This window comes from Triticum aestivum, chromosome 5B (assembly GCF_018294505.1).
Source record: "Triticum aestivum cultivar Chinese Spring chromosome 5B, IWGSC CS RefSeq v2.1, whole genome shotgun sequence".
Classification (NCBI taxonomy): domain Eukaryota; kingdom Viridiplantae; phylum Streptophyta; class Magnoliopsida; order Poales; family Poaceae; genus Triticum; species Triticum aestivum.
In genome coordinates, this window is record NC_057807.1 from 460,024,579 (window position 1) to 460,046,161 (window position 21,583).

Consider the following 21,583-nt stretch of genomic DNA (forward strand, 5'->3'; position numbering starts at 1 on the left):
TGCCCTTACAAACTCCTTGGTTCAACTCCACAATTTTGACGGAGGCTCCCAAGTGACACCTAACCAATCTAGGAGACACCACTCTCCAAAAGGTAATAGATGGTGTGTTGATGATGAACTCCTTGCTCTTGTGCTTTAAATGATAGTCTCCCCAACACTCAACTCTCCCTCCCAGATTTGGATATGGTGGAAAGATTATTTGAGTGGAAAGCAACTTGGGGAAGGCTAGAGATCAAGATTCTAGTGGTAGGATTGGAATTTCTTGGTCTCAACACATGAGTAGGTGGTTCTCTCTCAGAAAATGAGTAGTGGAAGTGTAGGCATGTTCTGATGGCTCTCTCTCAAATGGAGAAGGGGGTGGAGGGGTATATATAGCCTCCACACAAAATCTAGCCGTTACACACAATTTACCAAAATATGTGGGACCGAATAGTGAAACTCGGTCAGACCGATATGGTTCAAAATGTGAACGTTAGAGTTTTTGGTGGGACCGACAAGGTCAACTCGGTGAGACCGATGTGCTAGGGTTAGGGCAAAACCTCATCTCGGTGAGACCGATTGCATGAACTCGATGAGACGGATTTTAGCAATAAGCAAAGAGAGACTTGGTCAAGCAAACTCGATGGGACCGACTGCATATCTCGGTGAGACCGAAATAATTGCAATAGGTAATAGAGAGTTTGCAGGGCCATCTCGGTGAGACCAAGATCCCATCTATGAGATCAAACTAATTAGGGTTTTTGGCAGTGGCTATGTCAATGAACTCGGTGGCGCCGGAGGAATCAAATCGGTGGGGCCGAGTTTGACTTTAGGTTTAGGACATATGTGGAAATGAGAAAGTGGTAGAGGGTTTTGGAGCATATCACTAAGCACTTTGAGCAAGCAAGCCATTAAGCAACACCTCATCCCCTTTTAATAGTATTGGCTTTCCTATGGACTCAATGTGATCTTGGATCACTTAAATAGAAAATGAAGAGTCTTGAGCTTTTGCCAATGTTTGTCCTTAGCATCTAGAAGGGCTTCCACATCCTCTTGTCCTGCCACTTCAATGTTGAAATCATCTGAAATATACTAGATGAAAGTATCAGTCCAACAAGAGATATGTTGAAATTAATTACCAAAACCACCCAGGGAGCACTTGTGCTTTTAGCTTATTCTCTCTAGCTGGCTCACCATAGAAGCCAGCACATCGACATTTACGACCATCATCAATAATAACATCGATGAAGGTACGCGTGACACTAAGTTCTGACACAGACATGTCGTCCCTCCACATCAAGAGTAAACCTCCCTCCCTACCATCACTCGGGTCAACCAGCCTCCTCTGGAACCCTAACTTTCTCATCAGCCGTTCTGCTTGTGTCAGACAAATGTGAGTCAGACAGAAAGAGCACATCTGGTTTATAACACATCTAGAACTCCATAAGTGATCAAAATGCTCGGGCCTGACGCATCCCACGGAAGTTCCAACCTAGGAGCTTCATTGGGCCTAGCGTTCCTCCACTTGGGAGACTCCAATCTTGCCAAGTCCATCACCTCACGACCATCAGTCTTATGCCTTTTACTTCCTTGCGAGTTCACACCCTCATCATTCCCCCTAACTCCCTGGTTCCATGTTCACTGGATGCACCTTGTCACCCCCTTTGCATCCGGCAATAACAGCTGACCAGCTATGATGCCCTTCTGACTATTTTCATAATCTAGACGACGTTTCAGAGCCCCTGATAAGAGTGAAGAATTATTATGGGGATTAATCGTGCTTGAGGTTATACTTTTTAGGTCGTCCTCCTCCTTGCATAGCTCACTAGTCTCATTCAATCCATGACCTCCCTGACATACCCCACCTCTTGTAACTGATCTACCCCCTGTAGCACCCATACCAGCCGACACCCAATACTCATGTTTTTTTGAACTCCTGTGCAATAAGAGTTGGGGGCTAGATAATATACTTCTCTTCATGGACACTGTTTCCGTGCTCCTTAGCCACATGGCCAACAAATCCACATACTCCGCAGAACACTGACATATATTCATACTCGAAATCAAAGTACACTTTTTTGCTTCTCAGAGTTAAACTTGCACACCTGGTTAAAGGCTTGCTTGCATCCAAGGTAACGCGACCCCTAATACCCCTACCCTGACCTTTAGTTGATCTTTCATCTACCTGTTCCACCACCCGCCAATTGTCATGCAATGCTCCCTGACCTCATCTTCCCCTTAATCTCAATCACTCTTACCCACACCTGATAAGTGTATAGAGTTCCACTTCATTCACCTCAGACCATCCATCATATGGTGCAAGCAACACCAGACAATTCCTAAATATCCATGGCCCATTATTCATCACACGCTCCCAGTCACCCAAACATGTAAATTGGACCGAAAACAAGTTGTCCTCAATCACTCTGAACTCCACTTCTTGGGCAAGGTTCCATGCAGATCTCATGTTCCCATAGAAAGCTCCATGGTTGAACTTACGGTTTGTATACCCTCTGGCTAAAACCATGAATTCAACATCTTTTTCAAGTTCCTCCAGATCCTTCTCCAGCACCACGTCCTCCTCCCCATCTTCCCTTAGATCCAGATGACGCAACCTATCGTTGAGGAAATCCGCTATTGATGCTGCCGTACCAACCTTTGAATTAGACCCGCGTTATGTGTTCTCCAACTTCTTCTTTGTCTGAACTCCCTCGCCGCCGCCACCAACCCTAGACGCCTCTGAGTTCTCGCTCGCCATGGTTTTCGACCATAGGTTCACCAACCCTCGGTGTCTTTTTTTTGCGGTTAGAAATTTGTATTACTCAAAGCAACAAGTCCTTACAATCCATCGCAGCCAACTCCAAAGCATCTGGAGGTCCCGAACCAAGCCAAGTCATGGTTCTACCCTCGCTGCGAGCAAAATATGCTAAACTATTACTAACTTTATTTTGGCTACGATTAACGTGAGTAATACAAAAATCACGAAGGGACAAAAGATATCTAATCTCCTTGATGATGGACGAGTAGACCGATCTATCAATATCTGAAGCTTGAATCGATTTTACTGCCATTAGGGAGTCCATCTCAACCTGCACTGGCAAGTCGCTTTCTGGATAGAAAATGATAGACCTTCCATGCATGCACATAGCTCAGCTTCGAGCGCGTCCCGACAGTGAAACAATTGCCTACAGGAAGAGAAGATGATGGCACCCCTCTCATCCCTTAACACCATACCTGCACCAACCGAGCCATCCTTAGCAAAAGAACCGTCAGTGTTTAACTTGACAAATCCAACGCTAGGAGCAGCCCACTTGGGGTCTGCACTTTTGTCCATAAGAGGCCGAGTTGCTCCATATAATATCAGGGATTTTCCTTTGGACGGTTCAGCGGCAAGATTAGACTTTATGCCAATGATAGAGTCTAGATAGCTCGTCAAAAATCTGCGTGAAACTTCCATGGGTGGCGGGGCTTTGTTGTGAACAATCTCGTTGCGTATGTGTCACGCCCTCCACAGAGTCATTAGCAGCATGGACCGTTCAATGTCCTGCAATTTAGAGAGCATTTGCAGCAGCCATTCATGACCGGAGGACTGGAAGGAAGATAGGTTTGGTAAAGGCCAGACTTCCGACATGATATCATAAAGCACACATGATAAAGTACAGCGACAAAGAGCATGAAATGAGTCCTCAGTTTCCACAGAACATACCGGACACAAGTCATTAACCTCAAGCCCTCTTTTATGCTTATTATTCCACGTAGGAAGTGATTCTGTAGCAGCTCGCCATGCAAAGTTACGAACTGAGGGAGGAACATCAGCGGACCAAATGAGTTTCCAACAATCACTTCCTACGTGGAATAATAAGCATCCTCCTCCAATCTTGGCGAGTCCCTATTCTTTAAGATTTCAAACACATCCGCGGGCACAAAAAATTGCTGCAGTAAATCGGTCTTCCAGGAACCGTTATCATTAAGCAAATCCGAGACAAAGTGATACCTGCATCTTCCTTTTGCAGAAATAGGTTTGTAGGAGTATGGTCTAGGGATCCAATTGTCACGCCATACACGAATACTCCTTCCATTCCCAACTCTTTAAAACAGACCTTTCTTCAAGAGTTCAAAATCATAGCTAATTGCTTGCCAGGAGAACGAAGCGCTACCCGTAAAAACCGTGTTCACAAGATTACCGTCCGGGTAGTATCTCGCTTTTAGAATTTGAGCACAATACTCCGTTGGCCTAGATCGAACGAAGATCCAATTCAAACCGTGGAAGAAAGGAGTTTCTCGTTAGAGATCGCCTACGAGACCTTTTATGGTACTTGACGTGCAGCTAACCACAACTTTGACATCTTTATTGAGTTTATATGACATAAATAAATTTTGTTATCTTGAATTTGCGTGTACATGAGCATTTTACTTTGTATGTATACTGTGTTAAAGAAAAATGATGATAAGCGAATGTGATTTGTGAATCCGGAGGCGCAGACCCGTTCCCCGCGGCCAAGGCCAACCCCGACCGCAGAGTTTACCGGCCGGCCACCGCCACGCAATCACCACCCGAGCGCCGAGGCAACTCCTCCTCGGCATCCAAAGATAAATATTTTTTGGGGCTATTCCACCCGCGTCCTCCTCTGCCTGTCCGCACCTCTCGCCGCTCCGCGCCTCCTCCTCCTCCGTCCTCCCCCCTCCCCCCCACTCGCGGTCGCCTCTCCCGATAGATCTGGTGCCAGGGTTCGCGGCGCCGGCGGACGGGGGAGCGGAGACGCGTGCCTGGTGGGCGGAGGGGAGGATGGGGAATCCGCGTGGCGGCCTCGACGAGCAGATCGAGCAGCTCCTGCAGTGCAAGCCCCTCGTCGAGCCCGAGGTGCCGCTCGTGTCTCCTCCTCCTCCTCCTCCTCCCCGTTGTCTCGAGTCCTGGGTGCTTGATTTTGCGTGTTTCTGGGGCGGGTCGGGGTGGTTTCTGGCGGATCGGCGGCCGGCAGGCCGGATGGATCGGTTGCCCGCCTCTATTTTATTGAAAAGAATGAACCTTTGGTGCTGTGCTAGGTTGCTAGCGACTGAATGTTTGAGCTGGCGCCTTCATTCCGTGCGCGAATTGTTTGGTTTGCTACCGATTTCAATGTACTAGGGAATTCTGAATGATTGCTGGCGTAATTGTGTAATAATGTTGTGCAGTGTTTGTAGGAATTCTTCTAAGATTAGCGTAAGAGACATGCATAAGGGAGAGGTTCTTTCTTATAAATGCTGATAGAGCTGGTCTTGACCTGCATTTTGGGCCCTGACCAATTGGACCAAAATGCGTACGAACCAATTTTATGTTATCTCGGTGCTTAGAAGAACATTACTTGGTCATGAGTTATCATCACCTTATAAACACTTCTTTTGCAGTTGAAAGCACTGTGTGAGAAAGCTAAAGAGATTTTGATGGAGGAGAGCAATGTTCAGGTATATCACCATGCTTTCTACATTAATTAAATCGGCAAGAAAATCTTCTGAGCTTCATTGCATTCCTTTTTGTTAGCTGTAGTGAGCCTGCGTTTATCTTCTCTTACATGAACTTTCCTTTTTCCCATGCTATTCACAAACCTTGTTAATATGTTGATGTATAGCTAGATATATTATAATGCATGCCTACTTTGACAAACGGGAACAGAGCATTGGTCTATAGACTATAGCTTAATGTTTAACGCAACCTTGAAGGTTCTGTCTGAAGAATGAGACTTGAAATTGATAAAATTTGACAGTATAATAGGTCTGGAAATTGTGGGGTTGTTATGCTCCTGTAGTGTCAACAAAATGTTCAGGAACTATGGTGGATGTTGGTCAACTTTGCGGCCCTAATTTGAACTTCTCATCAAGGTTCTAGTCAAATGGAAGCTGCACTACTGTCAAAAGTGTATTTTATTTTGCAGTGTCGTAAATGCAGTTTGGTATTGCTTGAAGTTTAGAAAGTTTATTCATGATAAAATCTAGAATTTTATTATTATTTTCTTAGTGGATACCAGGGTTTCAAGGCATGAATATCTGAGCTTTCAATTCTAGATCGCCATGCGACTACATATCAATTTTTTTTGGCTGTTCTGTAATTTCTAGTTGATCTTTGCCATTGCATTAAAATTCAAACTTACTTTCAGCCTGTGAGAAGCCCTGTCACGATATGTGGTGATATTCATGGTCAGTTTCATGATCTTGCGGAACTATTCAGAATTGGTGGGAAGGTAAATCTTTTACACCCTTTTCTTTCCCTTTTGTTTTCACGATTCCTACTGTATTTTGCTGTACTTCACCCTGACTCGGTGGATTCTTATGTCAGCTTGTTTTTTGTGTTGTTCTTATAACCAGTGTCCTGATACAAACTACCTATTTATGGGAGATTATGTGGACCGTGGTTACTATTCTGTTGAAACTGTATCGGTAGGACTACTAACCAGCACAATTTTCTTTAGCAGTTATTTATATAGCTATCATGCTAAGTTTTTCTTTGAAATTAAACAGCTTCTGGTAGCTTTGAAAGTTCGTTATCCGCATCGACTTACAATTCTTAGAGGAAACCACGAGAGCCGGCAGGTAGCTTTTTATAAGAAACAAACTATATGTATTCACATTCCGCGATCACTATTGAACACTGAACTGCAACCATTCTGCAGATCACTCAAGTTTATGGATTTTATGATGAGTGCCTACGGAAGTAAGTAACATTCATCCTATGCTTGTTTTAAGTGATGAAAGCAGCGCAATGGTTTTTGTATTATGCTATATCGATATCTGTGGTCTGTCTATCCAGGATAATTTTACAATTTCGTACATAAGGATTGATAGGCGTAATTTACATAACATGGCAAAGAATCCATATTTAGCACTTTACTGTTAAAAACCAAACCACTATACTTTGCTGCTTTTGTTATACTGTTATAATTAAGATCTTAACTACAGTAGTAAGATATGCATATTTTGCATGGCAAATGAATGGGATGCCGTGTGCTTCTTGAGGCGGTTGAGGCCTAATGTGCCTCTAATGTAACAAGATGGTATAGATTTTAGGGCCTGTTTGGTTGGTGACTAATTTTGTCGCACTTGCCTTACCTCTTAGCCACACTTTGGCTTGCCTAAGGGAATCTTGCCACACTGTATGTGTGTGACATGTGGGGCTTATTTCTCACAAAAAGAATCTTGCCTTAGGTGTGGCTAGAACCAAACACCCAACTAACATGGTCAAACTTGCCTAGATGTGGCAAGGTGTGGCCAGGAATCAAACAACCCCTAAGATGCCCACTTGTAAATTGTTACAATTAACAAAAGCTCTCACAACACTATGATTTTGAAAGGCCATGCCCAAAGATATTAGGCGTTTTGTTAAAATAGCATTGCGAAGAATTCAGTTAGGTTCTTTATTGTCAAATGACCAAAATGCTGTTACTGCTTGTGTTGTTAATTTAGTACTCCCTCCATTTTTGTATACAAGGCCACAAACTCATATTACAGGTACCAAGGTAAAAATCAATGCTATGTTTAAGTCAATGTTGCAAGCTAGCTTGTCACCTTGTTTGTCGTGTTAATTAATGTAGTTTTTCTCTCCCACGCACAACAAGCCAACCCTTTTACTCCTCATTGGTTGATTAATGTTGGGAGTACAAGCCAACCTTCTCACTCCGCATGCACACAAAGGATATTAATGTCCTCGGGTTCTAGTACGAGGCAAACGCCATCAATTTTGCCTCGATTAATGTTAGTGGCCTTGTATAGTTGCAAATTGTAATTTTGATAGTGGCCTTGTATACAAAAATGGAGGGAGTATTAAGATCTAATATAGTAATGTATGCACATGCATGGAAAATGAATGATGCATTGGCTTCTGTTGAGACAATGGAGCCTAATTTTACCAAATGCAACAAAACTGTATGGATTTTAAGATGACCATATGCTCTGATTTCAAGCCTGTCAACCCAGCATTGGTATTCAAGCCGCCCAGTTGGGTGCATACTTCTGATTTTTAGTTTAAAGTACTGTCTGATGTCCTATATTAAGGATAGCCATTTCATAGAAGCTGGTGAACATATGAGACACATCATTGTTTGGTTCTTCTCCAAATTGCCATTTAAGCTTTTTCATTGAGGTCATACCATGCTGAACTGCTCATGTTCCGCATTGTCGTTGTTGTGATCTGGCTTAGCAATTGTTGTATAAAGCTTATGGGCTTATGACGTCAATGTATCAATGAGTTGGTTGGTGTGTAGTTCATAGGCACTTTGCAGCAATTGAATCCTACTCACGTCCGAACTATTTAATCTGTTTGTTGCAGGTATGGGAGTGCTAATGTATGGAAAACCTTCACGGATCTTTTTGACTATTTACCGTTGACAGCATTGGTTGGTATCAGTTAAATTTTATTTTGTCTGCTCTTATATCAAGTTTATTTTCATTTTGTCCCCATTTACTTGTTTGTTCTGTTGTAGTTATATTAAAGGCTTTATCTGTTTGGGCATGATTTGCATATTTATCTGTAGTGCTATAGTTTCAGTGATTTATCAAATAAATTTTCTGCAACCTGGTTTGTGTGAGGTGCACTGAAATAATTCCAGATTGTAGTTGATGTTTATTTCTTTTAAGAATGCATAGTTTCTGGTTTTACTTTATCACAACCATGACCATGGTTTTCATTGCAAATAAAGTTGACATTTGTTATTCTTGTAATATGGTAATCACTAGCCAAGTTTGTATAAGATAGGGAACACATAGGATGCAGTGTGTATGGTGGAATGAAAACTACTTACTTATTTCCATTTTTGGGATGCCCAGCCTTTAAAATTTAAGCTTGGTTACCCTAGCCTAGAAATCTTGCCAATGTGTTGTCATCCATCATGCATTGCTTTCTTAGGGAATTCAATGTACATCCAAAGTTCCTTACTTTGGGGGGAACTAAACTAATCTATGTAGTGATGTTTCTTACAGCATTCCTCCTGTTAAAGTTAGTCTGTGTTTGTACTGTATGATTGTATCTGTTCATTAGAATGAGGTTTTGCTTTGTTAACAGTTGATAAAATCATGCAATTTTCGGTTCTGGTAATGATTGAAAAGCATGCTCATTTTGTTGGTCTTGCTGAGATTTAGGATTGATAAGCATACAAATGAATGTTAGCACAAGTACTGTGTTTACTGTTTCAATTTATTAATTTTTGTTTTGCTCTTTGCTAAATTCGACATCTTGTATTGCTATTGCTAGGTTGAGTCGGAAATATTTTGCCTGCATGGCGGACTATCACCATCCATCGAGACACTTGATAATGTCCGCGGCTTCGACCGCATCCAAGAAGTCCCTCACGAGGGGCCAATGTGTGACCTTCTATGGTCTGATCCTGATGATCGATGTGGTTGGGGCATTTCACCACGTGGTGCCGGATACACATTTGGCCAGGTTTAGCTTATCACATTATTTATATCCGCTCTTTTGTTTCCTTTCTTTGCTTGAACTGATGTATGGCCTTTTTCTTCCTTCCTTCTTCCAGGATATTTCAGAACAGTTTAACCATACCAATAGCCTTAAGCTAATAGCAAGAGCTCATCAGTTAGTTATGGAGGGATTCAACTGGGCACATGTACATCTCATTCTCAGCTATGCTTTCAACTGTGACCTGTTTTGCTTTCAGATTTCCCTAATGCCTTTCTTGACTGAAACAGGAGCAAAAGGTCGTGACAATTTTTAGTGCACCTAACTACTGCTACCGGTGCGGTAACATGGCCTCGATCTTGGAGGTCGATGACTGCAAGGAGCATACTTTCATCCAGGTAATTCCATGTTCCATACCATTCTCTAGCTGTCGCCTTTTTGATGTGTTGGTTTCTCTGACATGGCATTGCGCTCATGATCTTGTGTGCTTGCAGTTTGAGCCTGCCCCGAGGAGAGGGGAGCCTGACGTGACCCGAAGGACGCCCGACTATTTCTTGTAAATGTAGCCTAGGCCATTCGTTTTTGTTTTATTTTACGGGATAGCTTAGGTTATTCCGACAGCAAACAAAAAAAGAAGATAGCTTAGATGCGTTGTGTCGTGTCGTGTGGTCATAATTTTTGTTGTTTGGGTCCTGCTCCGTTTTGCTTCACTCCTTTTGTTGTAATCTGTCTGCCTCATGCCAGGCTCGGGGGTGTGAATGTGATGGATGATGCTGGTAAATCAAAGGCCTCGCGTAGTAGTAATTTTTGTGCTTTCAAGTTGGCTGTGTAGTGTAACATGCGAGGATGGCATGTGTGATTTTATGGATGCAACTGGACCCGTACACTTTGTAATAACTTGTGCAGCAGTTGTTGTCAACATTGTGCACAAATTAACCAAGGTTGGATCCCATAAAAGGAAGCTAGCATCGGAAGAGGATTATTCTCATCGAACCGGCGTGGATTTCATCAGCATGTACGGATCTATTGTTGGTTTCTCTTCTACTCCCTCCGTTTCTGAATAGATGACTCAACTTTATACTAATTTTAATGCAAAGTTAGTCCAAAGTTGGGTCATCTATTTTGAACGGAGGGAGTATGAATTCGAAGCCTGTGCATCCACCCGTTGGGCGGCGACGGCAGCTGATACGGGACGACGGCGTCGCCACGGTCTTCTCCATTGTCGCCATCCGTCCCGACTGACTGACGCACCCTATCTGGGTCATGGAATGCTGCTGGATGAGAGTTGGATGCTCGCGGTACTGCCGCCCTGTGCGGCCGTGCGTGGTGCCACGGTCCATCCCCTGACAAGACCGCGTGAGTGACGATGCCGATGGACAAGCCTTGCGAACCAACGATGTCGACCGTGCCACCGTTCCACTCACAGGGAAGACACCGACAGCGCAAAGTGTACGAGCACAGTTACCACAGAGAATACGAAGCTGACGAGAACTCTTGCTCGAGGATCCGTGACCGTATGAAGAGAGAGACGTTTGTTTTTTCCTGATGGTGTATCAGTGGATTGTTGGAGCGCGAAACTATCCAGCGATCTACTGTGGAGATTTCTTTCATCCAAATGGGGGACGGGCGCATCGGCTCAACCTGTACAAATAGTGTACGTAGCTTTGTGAGAAGAAGAAAAGAATCAAGCCTAGACCTTTGGGCCACTATGGAAACAAAGTCATTTGACAGATCACCTGCACTTGGAGACTTTACTTTTACGCCTGTCCGTTCTACTACTAGCCATAACGGACTTTCATGAAAAGACATGCGCCACCATTGGTGGTGCTCGCCATTCCCAGTGGAACCATGTTTTTTTTAGGGTACCATGATTTTCATAAGTGCCAAGATTCTCTGCCTCCACCGGCTCCGGTAAAAAGGCCATCCATTTCTGCTGAGATCGAGAAAGCTCACCAGCTGCCCCAGCTGCACCATTCTCCTCTCCCGGTGGCCTCACCGGGTCGTGTCGCCGCCGGCCGCCTCATTGCTCGTAAAGGTCCGGTGAGGAATTTACACAACTAATTAAATCCACCGTACATGTGCACTGTGCCCGTGCTCAGCTGCTTTCTGCACACCACATTCAATAGTAGCATCGTCGTCTGCTGATTGCTGGAGTAATTAATTAGGAGTAGTACTGGTTGGCAGTGTCGCTCTAGCTAGCTACTACTCTAATCAATAGGCCTGATAAGCTTAGGAAGCAAGCCTGTGTATTGACAACATGATTATACCTTGACGTGCGTTGGTCCGCATGAATTTGTTGATCAATGGACCGGTGACATCAACATGATTTGAGTTAACTCGAATTTGTATATGATACGTAGGTGAGTATGAGTACAAGTATATGCATGACCATGCAGTTTCAGTCAACCGGCCCTGGCGTGCTTTACATAAAGCAAAAGCAAAATATATCTGAAATTGAATGATTCGTGATTGGGTAGGGTCGCTAAGCTAAGTACGCAGTCATCGGTATATCGGACCCAAATCGACTGAAAGCTGAACCACTGACATAACAAACTACAGTAGGATGCAACCATCCGCCCATGCAGAATGATAGTTACCTTGTAGCTAATGTTTGTTATTTTCTGGCGTGATGATTAAGTTATAAATAAACAAAACAAGCTACAGTAAGCGCGGGCTCACTTAGCGAATAGAACTGCGATCAAATTATTGCCGACACGATTTCCACGGACATCATCATATATGAAAGTCTCGTGTCCCTCTCGTTGTCCGTATCCTTTGTTTTTCTTTCTTCTTTTGACAATCTTGATGCACGCATCCGTCGATCCTTTTCATCTACGTTCATGAACACAGTGATTACCTAGTCACGCGGAATGAATATACTGGAGCTCGATTGATCCATCGGTCACGGGTGAGCACAGTTAATGGGATGGATCATAATTGAATGGGGATCCGATCGATCGAGTAATCAGGTCAGCTGTGTTTGCATTGCATGGAGCGCATTTCCGGTCGGGTCCATGCCATGGTGGCAGCGTTTGTCTCTTCCCCGGAACAGGAAACACCACCGTGCGTACTGCTGCTACCAACAAGAATGTTAAATGTGCCCTTGATGCATGCATGTGGCAGTCCTACTACGTTGGTTGCCATTTGGCCGTCTTGTGTACCACCTAAACAAAATTTGTGAGGTCGTGTTAGGTTTTTTTTTCTTTAAGGTCGTGCTAGGTTTCAACGTCTTGTGTGTTTGTGTATGATCAACCGACTGTGTGTTTGATGAATTTTCTGCACTTTTTTGAGCGGGGCTCTGTCGGTGTCCGACTCCAACGGGGAGCTTTTGTGTGTAAGTTGGAACTGGACGAGCACATGTGCATGCACGTACGTACAGTAGGCCGCTAAAAGGAGGCAAATGAAAAAGAAATATGTAAAGGCGCGGCGGGTTCGGTTGGTGGTCCTGTCGATCGATCGACTTGTCCGAGATGCCGCCGGCCGGCGGGCGGGCGGGTGCGATGAAACTTCCTCGAGATTTGCCAAATCCACGATGCAGCAGTGCTGCCGGGATGGGTAGACAATGGACCTGATAGCAACATGATAGCAGGCACTGTGTAGGTAGATGGGCCCCGGCCTGGGATCCGCCACCGACGCGCGACACACGGCCGCACGCACAGACGGCGGGGGCAAGCCAGGTCGCATGCACGCAGCATACCGCAGCCAGCAGGGCTGGGCAAAATTTCATGTCTTGACCCTTTTTTGATTCAAATTCAAGATCTCACCCCGGTTGGAAAAAAATTCAGGGTTTGATCCTTTTGCCACCTCCAGGACTCTGACGGTAGGGTTATACAACCTCCCGCCAGGGAGGCTGGCGGTAGGGTGCGACGGAGGGGGACGGCGGCCGTTTGGCCAGGCTGACGTGGACTAGTATCCTACCGCCAGGGTACCTGGCGGTAGCCTGTCTAACCCTACCGCCAGGGTCTCTGGCGGTAGGTTGTGGCTGGGTTTTGCCTTCGCAAAGCTTTTGTAACGAAAAATGGAAGTGCCCTGGCGGTAGGTTCACCATACCGTCAGGGGGGTTGGTGGTAGGCTGTGTGACCCTACCGCCAGGTTCCTTGGCGGTAGGGTCTTGTGTTTTATTTTTTTGAAGTTTATTTGCTTGATTTTTTTCAAAAACAATATCATGGCAAGTTTCACAAATATGACAACAATATCACAGATCTTAAACAATTAAACTTGGGCATCCCATACGCATTAACAAAAGTTGAAGTGCATAGAACATTTCAAACGAACTTCAACTAATTAGTAAACGGAGTTCCACATAGTTTCACAAATAGCAAACACATAGATCCACAAATAGCAAACACATAGTTCCACGTAGTTTCACAACCACTAGACAAGTTCAACCAAATGAAGTTCAACCAAATAGCAAACTATCGAAGAGCATAATCAGTTGCTCCTTCCCCTCTTGGAGGTACGGTCCTCGTTACTCTTTGAACGAAGCTCTTCAGTCTTCTTCTTGGGCCGTCGAGTAACCGGTCTCTGGAAAGGGTCCGGATTCAGCAAATCCTTCTTCTTCGGATTCCTCTTCGGCGACAGCTGAGGTGCTTGAGATGATTGAGTTGTTGGAGGTCCATAATCTTCATCGTACTCCTCCTCCCCGTTGCTCTCATCCTCCTCCTCCCTTTCTTCATGTGTGGCCTCCTCCTCTTCCTCCTCCTCCTCCTCCTCCTCCTCCTCCTCCTCCTCCTCATCCTCAACCAACCTAGACGACGAGGGAGCATGGCTCAATGAAGTGATGTGACCCTGTGTGGCTACAGGCTGATAAGATTCAACCGACCCAGCTCCAGCACACCCAAGTAGCCCTACCAGCTTGCGACAACGCTTCACGAACTTCTGCACTCACAATGAAACAATGGCAAAATAAGTATCACGTTTATGATTGCAAGTGAAGAAGATGCATCTGTTCTGAGGAGGCTGAAATTGTACCTTCATCGTCCCCCTCATTTTGTTCTCAGATTGTACGCTTTCGGAGGCATCATCTAGTGCATCTGTGAAAGTGCAACTATCCCTAGGTGGTTTTGGTAATTCATAACAACATATAGCTCATTGAGCTAATGCTATTCCAAGACTATTATTTCAGGAAGCTCAATGAATGGCATTGGCATGGATGATGAAAGTGGATCCCTCAAAATATCAAGGACAAAGGATTGGCTCAAGCTCAAAAGCTCAAGACTCTTCATTTTACATTTCAAGTGATCCAAGATCACATTGAGTCTATAGGAAAAGCCAATACTATCAAGGAGGGATGAGGTGTTGCTTAATGAGCCTCTTGCTTTATGTGCTTAGTGATATGCTCCAAAACCCTCAACTACTTTCTCACATCCTCATTTGACCTAAACCTAAAGCCAAAATCGGTCACACCGATTCTTTCTATCCGGCGCCACCGAGTTCAGATGTCATGGCCACTGCCACAAACCCTAGGCAAATCGGTCTCACCGATAGGGATCTCGGTCTCACCGAGATGGGATTGTAATCTCTCTGTTTCCCTTCGTAACGTTTCGGTCTAACCGAAGTGAGCGATCGGTTCCATCGAGATTGCAATATAAACTCTCTGTTTCCCTTTGGTAACATTTAGGTCTCACCGAAAAGAGCAAATCGGTCCCACCGAGTTTACCTGACCAACTCTCTGGTTAGCTAATTACCAAAATCGGTCCCACCGAGTTTGTGTAATCGGTCTCACCGAGATTACGTTATGCCCTAACCCTAACCATATCGGTCCTATCGAGTTGCATTTCGGTCCCACCGAAAATCCTAACGGTCACTAGGTTTACTAAATCGGTCTGACCAAGTTTGTTGATTCGGTCCCACCGAGATTGGTAAATTGTGTGTAATGGTTAGATTTTGCGTGGAGGCTATATATACCCCTCCACCTCCTCTTCATTCGTGGAGAGAGCCATCAGAACAAACCTACACTTCCAACTTACCAGTTCTTAGAGAGAACCACCTACTCATGTGTTGAGGCCAAGATATTCCATTCCTACCATATGAATCTTGATCTCTAGCCTTCCCCAAGTTGCTTTCCACTAAATCTTCTTTCCACCAGATCAAAATCCTATGAGAGAGAGTTGAGTGTTGGGGAGACTATCATTTGAAGCACAAGAGCAAGGAGTTCATCATCAACGCACCATTTGTTACTTCTTGGAGAGTGGTGTCTCCTAGATTGGCTAGGTGTCACTTGGGAGCCTCCGACAAAGATTGTAGAGTTGAACCAAGGAGTTTGTAAGGGCAAGGAGATCGCCTACTTCGTGAAGATCTACCGCTAGTGAGGCAAGTCCTTCGTGGGCGACGGCCATGGTGGGATAGACAAGGTTGCTTCTTCGTGGACTCTTCGTGGGTGGAGCCCTCCGTGGACTCGCGCAACCGTTACCCTTCATGGGTTGAAGTCTCCATCAACGTAGATGTACGATAGCACCACCTATCGGAACCACGTCAAAAACATCCGTATCTCCAACTGCGTTTGAATCCTCCAAACCCTTCCCTTTACTTTCTTGCAAGTTGCATGCTTTAATTTCCGCTGCCTATATACTCTTTGCATGCTTGCTTGATTTGTGTGATGATTGCTTGACTTGTCCAATAAAATTTGCCAAACTCTAAAATTGGGAAAAGGTTAAGTTTTTAATTGGTCAAGTAATCTAATCACCCCCCCTCTAGACATACTTCAAGGTCCTACAAGTGGTATCAGAGCGTTGGTCTCCATTTGCTTTGATTTCCATAGATTTTGGTGGTCATAGCCTTGGTTTCACAACCTAGGAGAGTATGGCGTCTAGCGAGAGAAATTATCACCGTAGAGGTCCTTACTTTGATGGAACTAATTTTGCTAGTTGGAAGCATAAGATGAAAATGCATATTCTTGGACATAACCCCACCGTTTGGGCTATTATTTGTATTGCCTTGCAAGGTGAATTCTTTGATGGGAGAGAGCCGAACCGTGAAGCTAATGCGGAAGAATTGAAGATGCTGCAATACAACGCTCAAGCTTGTGATATCATCTTCAACGGATTGTGCCCCGAAGAATTCAACAAAATCAGCCGTCTTGAGAATGCAAAGGAAATTTGGGACACTTTGATTGATATGCATGAAGGTACCGACTCCGTCAAGGAATCCAAGTTGGATGTGCTCCAAAGTCAGCTTGACAAGTTCAAAATGAAGGATGGTGAAGGTGTCGCTAAAATGTACTCTAGGCTTGCTCTTATCACAAATGAGATTGCCGGCTTAGGGAGTGAAGAGATGACCGACAAATTCATCATCAAGAAGATCCTAAGAGCATTGGATGTAAAATATGATACCGTGTGCACATTGATTCAAATGATGCCCAATTACAAGAATCTCAAGCCAACGGAGGTCATTGGTAGAATTGTTGCTCATGAGATGTCACTCAAGGATAAGGAGGAACTTCACAACAAGTCAAGTGGTGCTTACAAAGCCTCATGTGAAGCCCCCACATCATCAAGTGAGAAACAAACCTTCAATGAAGAATTGAGCTTAATGGTGAAGAATTTCAACAAATTCTACAAGAGTAGAAGCAAAGAAAGAAGCTCTAAGTCAAGGTCCTACAATGACAAAAGATCTTCCAGTCGAGAGCGCAACTGATACAATTATGGGAGACTCGGACACTATTCCAATGAGTGTACGGCACCCTACAAAAGAAGAGAAGATTCTCCTAAAAGAAGAAGTAGAAGAGAAGAATCACCGCCAAGAGAGAAAATGAGTAGAGATGATCGTTATGAACGAAGACCCTCATAGAGAAGCAAAGATTCGGAAAGGAAGGACAAGTCATCAAAGAGCTACACAAAATGAAGACATCAAGCTCATGTTGGTGAATGGGTATCCGGTTCCGACTCTGAACATCACTCCGAGAGAAGCTATCACTCCGGCTCCAACCATACTCAAGAAGAAGGTGTTGCCGGTCTAGCACTTGTGTCAACCAAGTCCTATGACATATTTGACTCACCAAATGAAGGAATTGGAAGATGCTTCATGGCCAAAGGTCCAAAGGTAACACATCCCGAGTATGTTGATTTCAATAGTGATGAAGATGACTTGCTAGGTGATGATGATTTACTTGTTGACAACTCTAGTGATGAATACTATGATGAAACGTCAATTAATCATGCTAAACAAGATAAAACGAATGACAATGATAAGGAGAAGATTGAGCTTCTAACTAAAGAAATAAACACTCTTAAGTTAGCTCATGAAACTATCTTCGAAAATCATCGAGAACTTTTAAGGGCTCATGAGAAGTTACGCTTTGAAAAGCTCAATCTTGAGCAAGAGCATGAGTTCTTAAAGGCAATCAATGATGATCTTTGCAAGAAAAGTTCTTCTTATATTGCCAAGCGTTTACTCTTATCAACTTACATGCCTCAAGTCAAGTCTAATAACAAGAACAAGAAAGATTCTTCCTCTAGTAGTAACAATGACAATGCTAAATCTAATATTGTTGCTTCTAGTAGTTCTCCTGATTCCACTAATGATTCTCTTAGCCAAGTTACACTTGAGCAAGAAAATAGCTTATTGAAGGGAATTATAGAGAAATGTGTATACAAGAGTCTTGTCGGGAGTAAGCAATTCGAGGAAATTGTATGCAAGCAAGGAAGGCACCGGAAGAATCAATGTGTTGGTTTTGAATGAAAGTTCAATGCCAATGGAGTTGAGTGGGAAGAAGATCAATACCCCAATACGAAGTTTGTTCCTCAACAATAGAAGTATGATCCTACTTCTTTCAAGGGAACACAAGCTCAAGATGATCTTCCACCACAAGACCATAAAGACAAGGACAAGCTTCAAGAGGAGATTGATGCATTTGAAGAAGCACCTAAGGCCTTGGTCAAGTGGGTTCCCAAGACTACGTCAAGTTCTACTTCATCAAGTACAACCACAACTCCAAGGATTCCCATCAAGATGATGTGGATCCCGAAGAAGAAGAACTAGAGAGTTCTTGAGGGTGACTCCGCCAACATTCTTCACTTATATCATTACGGCAAGAGCAAGCGCAATCAACTTCCACATCTTGCACTAGTTCAAAGGAGTCACAAACCCTCATGTTGGTAAGGCAAGGGACAAGGTAACCAAATGATTTCATGGACATCATCTTGTGTGTGTGCATCACTCTATGTCTATGGATATTCTTGTTTGTTCCTTGTGGGACTAACCCATGTAGGTATGTTGAAAGTGCAACTCACTCCAAAAGATTGCTCCAAATGATCTACATCAACTTTGAGCATTCACATCTTCAACACCTACATGAAGTCATCATCGACAAAAACCAAGGTTAGTTCATTCCTCTAAAAGGGGGATCTCACATCTAGGGGGAGCTTAACTCTAAAGTATTGAGTCAAAGCAACTCTAATGGTGTGAACACATCAATGCATTATGTAAAAGTGGTAACCCCACTTGAGCTTAAACAATGAGTATGACCTATGATCAAATGTTCTCATTTGACTCCTAAGTCAATATACTCATATATAGATGACCTAGTCATCGCCAATTGTTTGATAGATGCTAGATTTGGTTGTGCATGCTTTGCCACATATTTCATTTGTCTCTTTATGGTGTGAGCATGCTGGTTGCATATTTTACTCATTCGAGGACATCCACTTGTTGTTTTGATTGATTGGTTTCCTTTTCTTTGGCCAAGTGGATGGACAAGAATGCCTAAGAACCCTCTCTAGTTATCTATGCTTATCTCGTCTCAAACTCTATTCATGCTACATCACAAAATTTGATCAAGTCAGATTCGAACCACTCTGTGTGAGGAGCACTCGGAGTCCCCGATTCGTCATAGACTTAAACTTCCAAAACTTCTTTGTGATTCTCGGTCTGATCGATTCCTCCATTTCGGTCCCACCGAGATCACTAAGTCGATCTAGGTTTTCAATCTCGGTGCAACCGATATGAACTTTTCGGTCACACCGAGTTGCTGTAACTGTTAATAGTTATGCATCTTAGTGCCACCGAGTTGTTCAACTCGGTCACACCGACAGTGTCAGGCTATATATACTCATGGGCAAATTTTGGAAAACCTTCTCCGAAACTCCTCGCCTGCGCGTAGCTCGCTCTGCCTACTAGGTCTACGGATCGTCGACTTCGTCGCCAGCCGCCTCCTGTCGCTGGTCTCCGCCGCCGTCAATGAATTTCTTCTCCGCCGTAGCGAGTTCACCGCCGAACTAGGGTATGAACTCAATCACAGTGCTTTCCTCATCTAATTCTCAGCACATTGTGTTCGTAATGCATCTTGCCACGATTGAAACACTCCTATCCAGTCAATGTGATCCTTAGAATAGATGTGATTCGAAAATTTAGGGTTAGGTTTCCGCCAAAACCATCTCGGACCCACCGAGTTGAAAAACTCGGTCCCACCGATTTGGCTAACGCCATTGCACTAGTAAGTCTTGGTCTGACCGAGAATTACAAATCAGTGTGACCGATTTTAGATCTTTGTGAAACCCTAGCAGTCTCGGTGCCACCGAACTATGACTCGGTCTGACCGAGTTCACTAGTTTAGGTTCCAAAACTGCTTCGGTATCACCGAGTTTGAAAATCGGTAGATCCGAAATGCTTTCTGTGGAAACTAAAACTAAGTGTTTGAATCATTCTTTTGCAAAAATCTTTGCATTTTGTGATGCTCATCCACTCTGTCTCATCTATAACTATTCATAGGGTCAGCAGTCGGTGATTTGCAGCATGTCAGACTAAAGTGACAGTCAGAACTGGGAACAAGAGCAGATTCACATGAGTGAGGGCACTAGTCCCTCAAGTACTTCAGATGAAGGGAGCAGAAGCACTCCAAGCAATTTGCCCAAAGCAGCCACAAGAGCAAGAAGGAAGAGAACCTCAGACTCAGAGGATGAGGACTATGTGGCAGCAAAAGATGAGGCTACTTCCAAGAAGGTAGTGCTCAAGAAGGTGCTCAGTTCAACTGCAGTAAAGCCAGGCATGAAGATCAAAAGGCCAACAGGAAGACAGCCAATGTCCAAAGCCAGAGGATCAACTCAAGTACCTGAAAAGCCTGAAGAGCCAGCTGCAGAAGGAAAGAAAAGGAAGGAAAGGGTCAAGAAGACCATGGCCAGAGTTGTTGGTCAACCTTCCATGATGGAAGAGGAAGAAGAGGTTGCTGCACCAGCACCAAAGGCACAGAAGCTTATGGGTGATGCTATAAAGTCAGGGGCTGCAACATCCAAGCCCAAAGAAGCACCCAAAGCTGCCCCCAAGCCCAAGATTGCACCATAGAGGAATGGGCAAGTCTGATCAAAGCCCCAAAGGAGAGTGAAGATGACTTGGATGTATATGCCAAGAAGAAGATGGGACACCATTCTATGTCACATATGTACAAAGAGATCCCAGACAAAGCCCTTGAGACTTTCTCGTTTGGGTCAGTCCATTTTCTTCTGTCAGGGCTGCCTACGATCAACTGGATCTTAAGGCACACTCTTTTGCCCAAATCAGGTGACCACAACATGATAAGAGGGCATGCCATTAACATGCTTCACATCTTTGATGTGCCCCAGAAATTCAAGGTCATGAGCCGTATGGTTGAAACCATTAAGAGGACTGCAGCAGATCAGAAGAGAAGTTGTGGATATGCCCCACAGATTCAGGAGTTGATTAACTCAAAGATGGGCACATGAAAGTATCAGTTGGATAAAGAACATTTTGCTCTCTATCCAGACTTTGAGGACAATCAAGTTGTCATGAATGAGAATGAACCATCATCAGTGCAGGCTCAAGAGAAGAAGGAGAAAGCAAGGAAAGAGAAGGCTGCCAAGATGCCAACTCCAGAGGAGGCATCTGAGTATTTCTTGAAGAACAAACAAGAGCAGCTTGGTTACTTGATAGCATCAACACTGAGGATTGAGAAGGGGTTGGCCACCCTAACTCAAAACCAGGAGAGCCTGGAAAGGATCATGGAACAAAAATTCTATGATCTTGATGTCAAAGTAACTGAGATTCAGTCAGTTGTGGAACAACTTCAGGATGACATGCAGGAGAGGAAGGGCAAGACAACCACAGATGCATTTGCCAGAGTGCCTAGAGCTCAGAGGTCAGCTGCAGTGCCTGTAACAGACACAAGAGCGACATCATCTGCACCAGCTACAACTCCTACAGCTCCAGTACAACCAGCTCCAACACCAACTCCTCCAGCTCCGTCTACATCAACTGAAGTCTTCGTCCAAG

At 44.2% G+C, this 21,583-nt stretch overlaps 1 protein-coding gene across 2 annotated transcripts; it reads left to right on the forward strand.

The window, feature by feature from the left end:
- The first annotated feature begins 4,556 nt into the window (after window positions 1–4,556).
- Window positions 4,557–10,180, forward strand: LOC123112457 (serine/threonine-protein phosphatase PP2A-2 catalytic subunit). 2 transcript variants are annotated; one of them, XM_044533442.1, is made up of 11 exons: window positions 4,557–4,840; window positions 5,365–5,421; window positions 6,111–6,194; window positions 6,319–6,390; window positions 6,472–6,543; window positions 6,624–6,664; window positions 8,276–8,342; window positions 9,197–9,388; window positions 9,480–9,569; window positions 9,652–9,759; window positions 9,856–10,180. In XM_044533442.1, exons 1-11 carry the CDS (start codon window positions 4,766–4,768, stop codon window positions 9,919–9,921), a joined length of 924 nt encoding a protein of 307 aa, XP_044389377.1. In that variant the 5' UTR covers window positions 4,557–4,765; the 3' UTR covers window positions 9,922–10,180. The 2 variants fall into 2 exon arrangements, with proteins under 2 accessions (XP_044389377.1, XP_044389375.1); XM_044533440.1 differs by having other exon boundaries at window positions 6,319–6,543.
- Window positions 10,181–21,583: the final 11,403 nt, after the last annotated feature.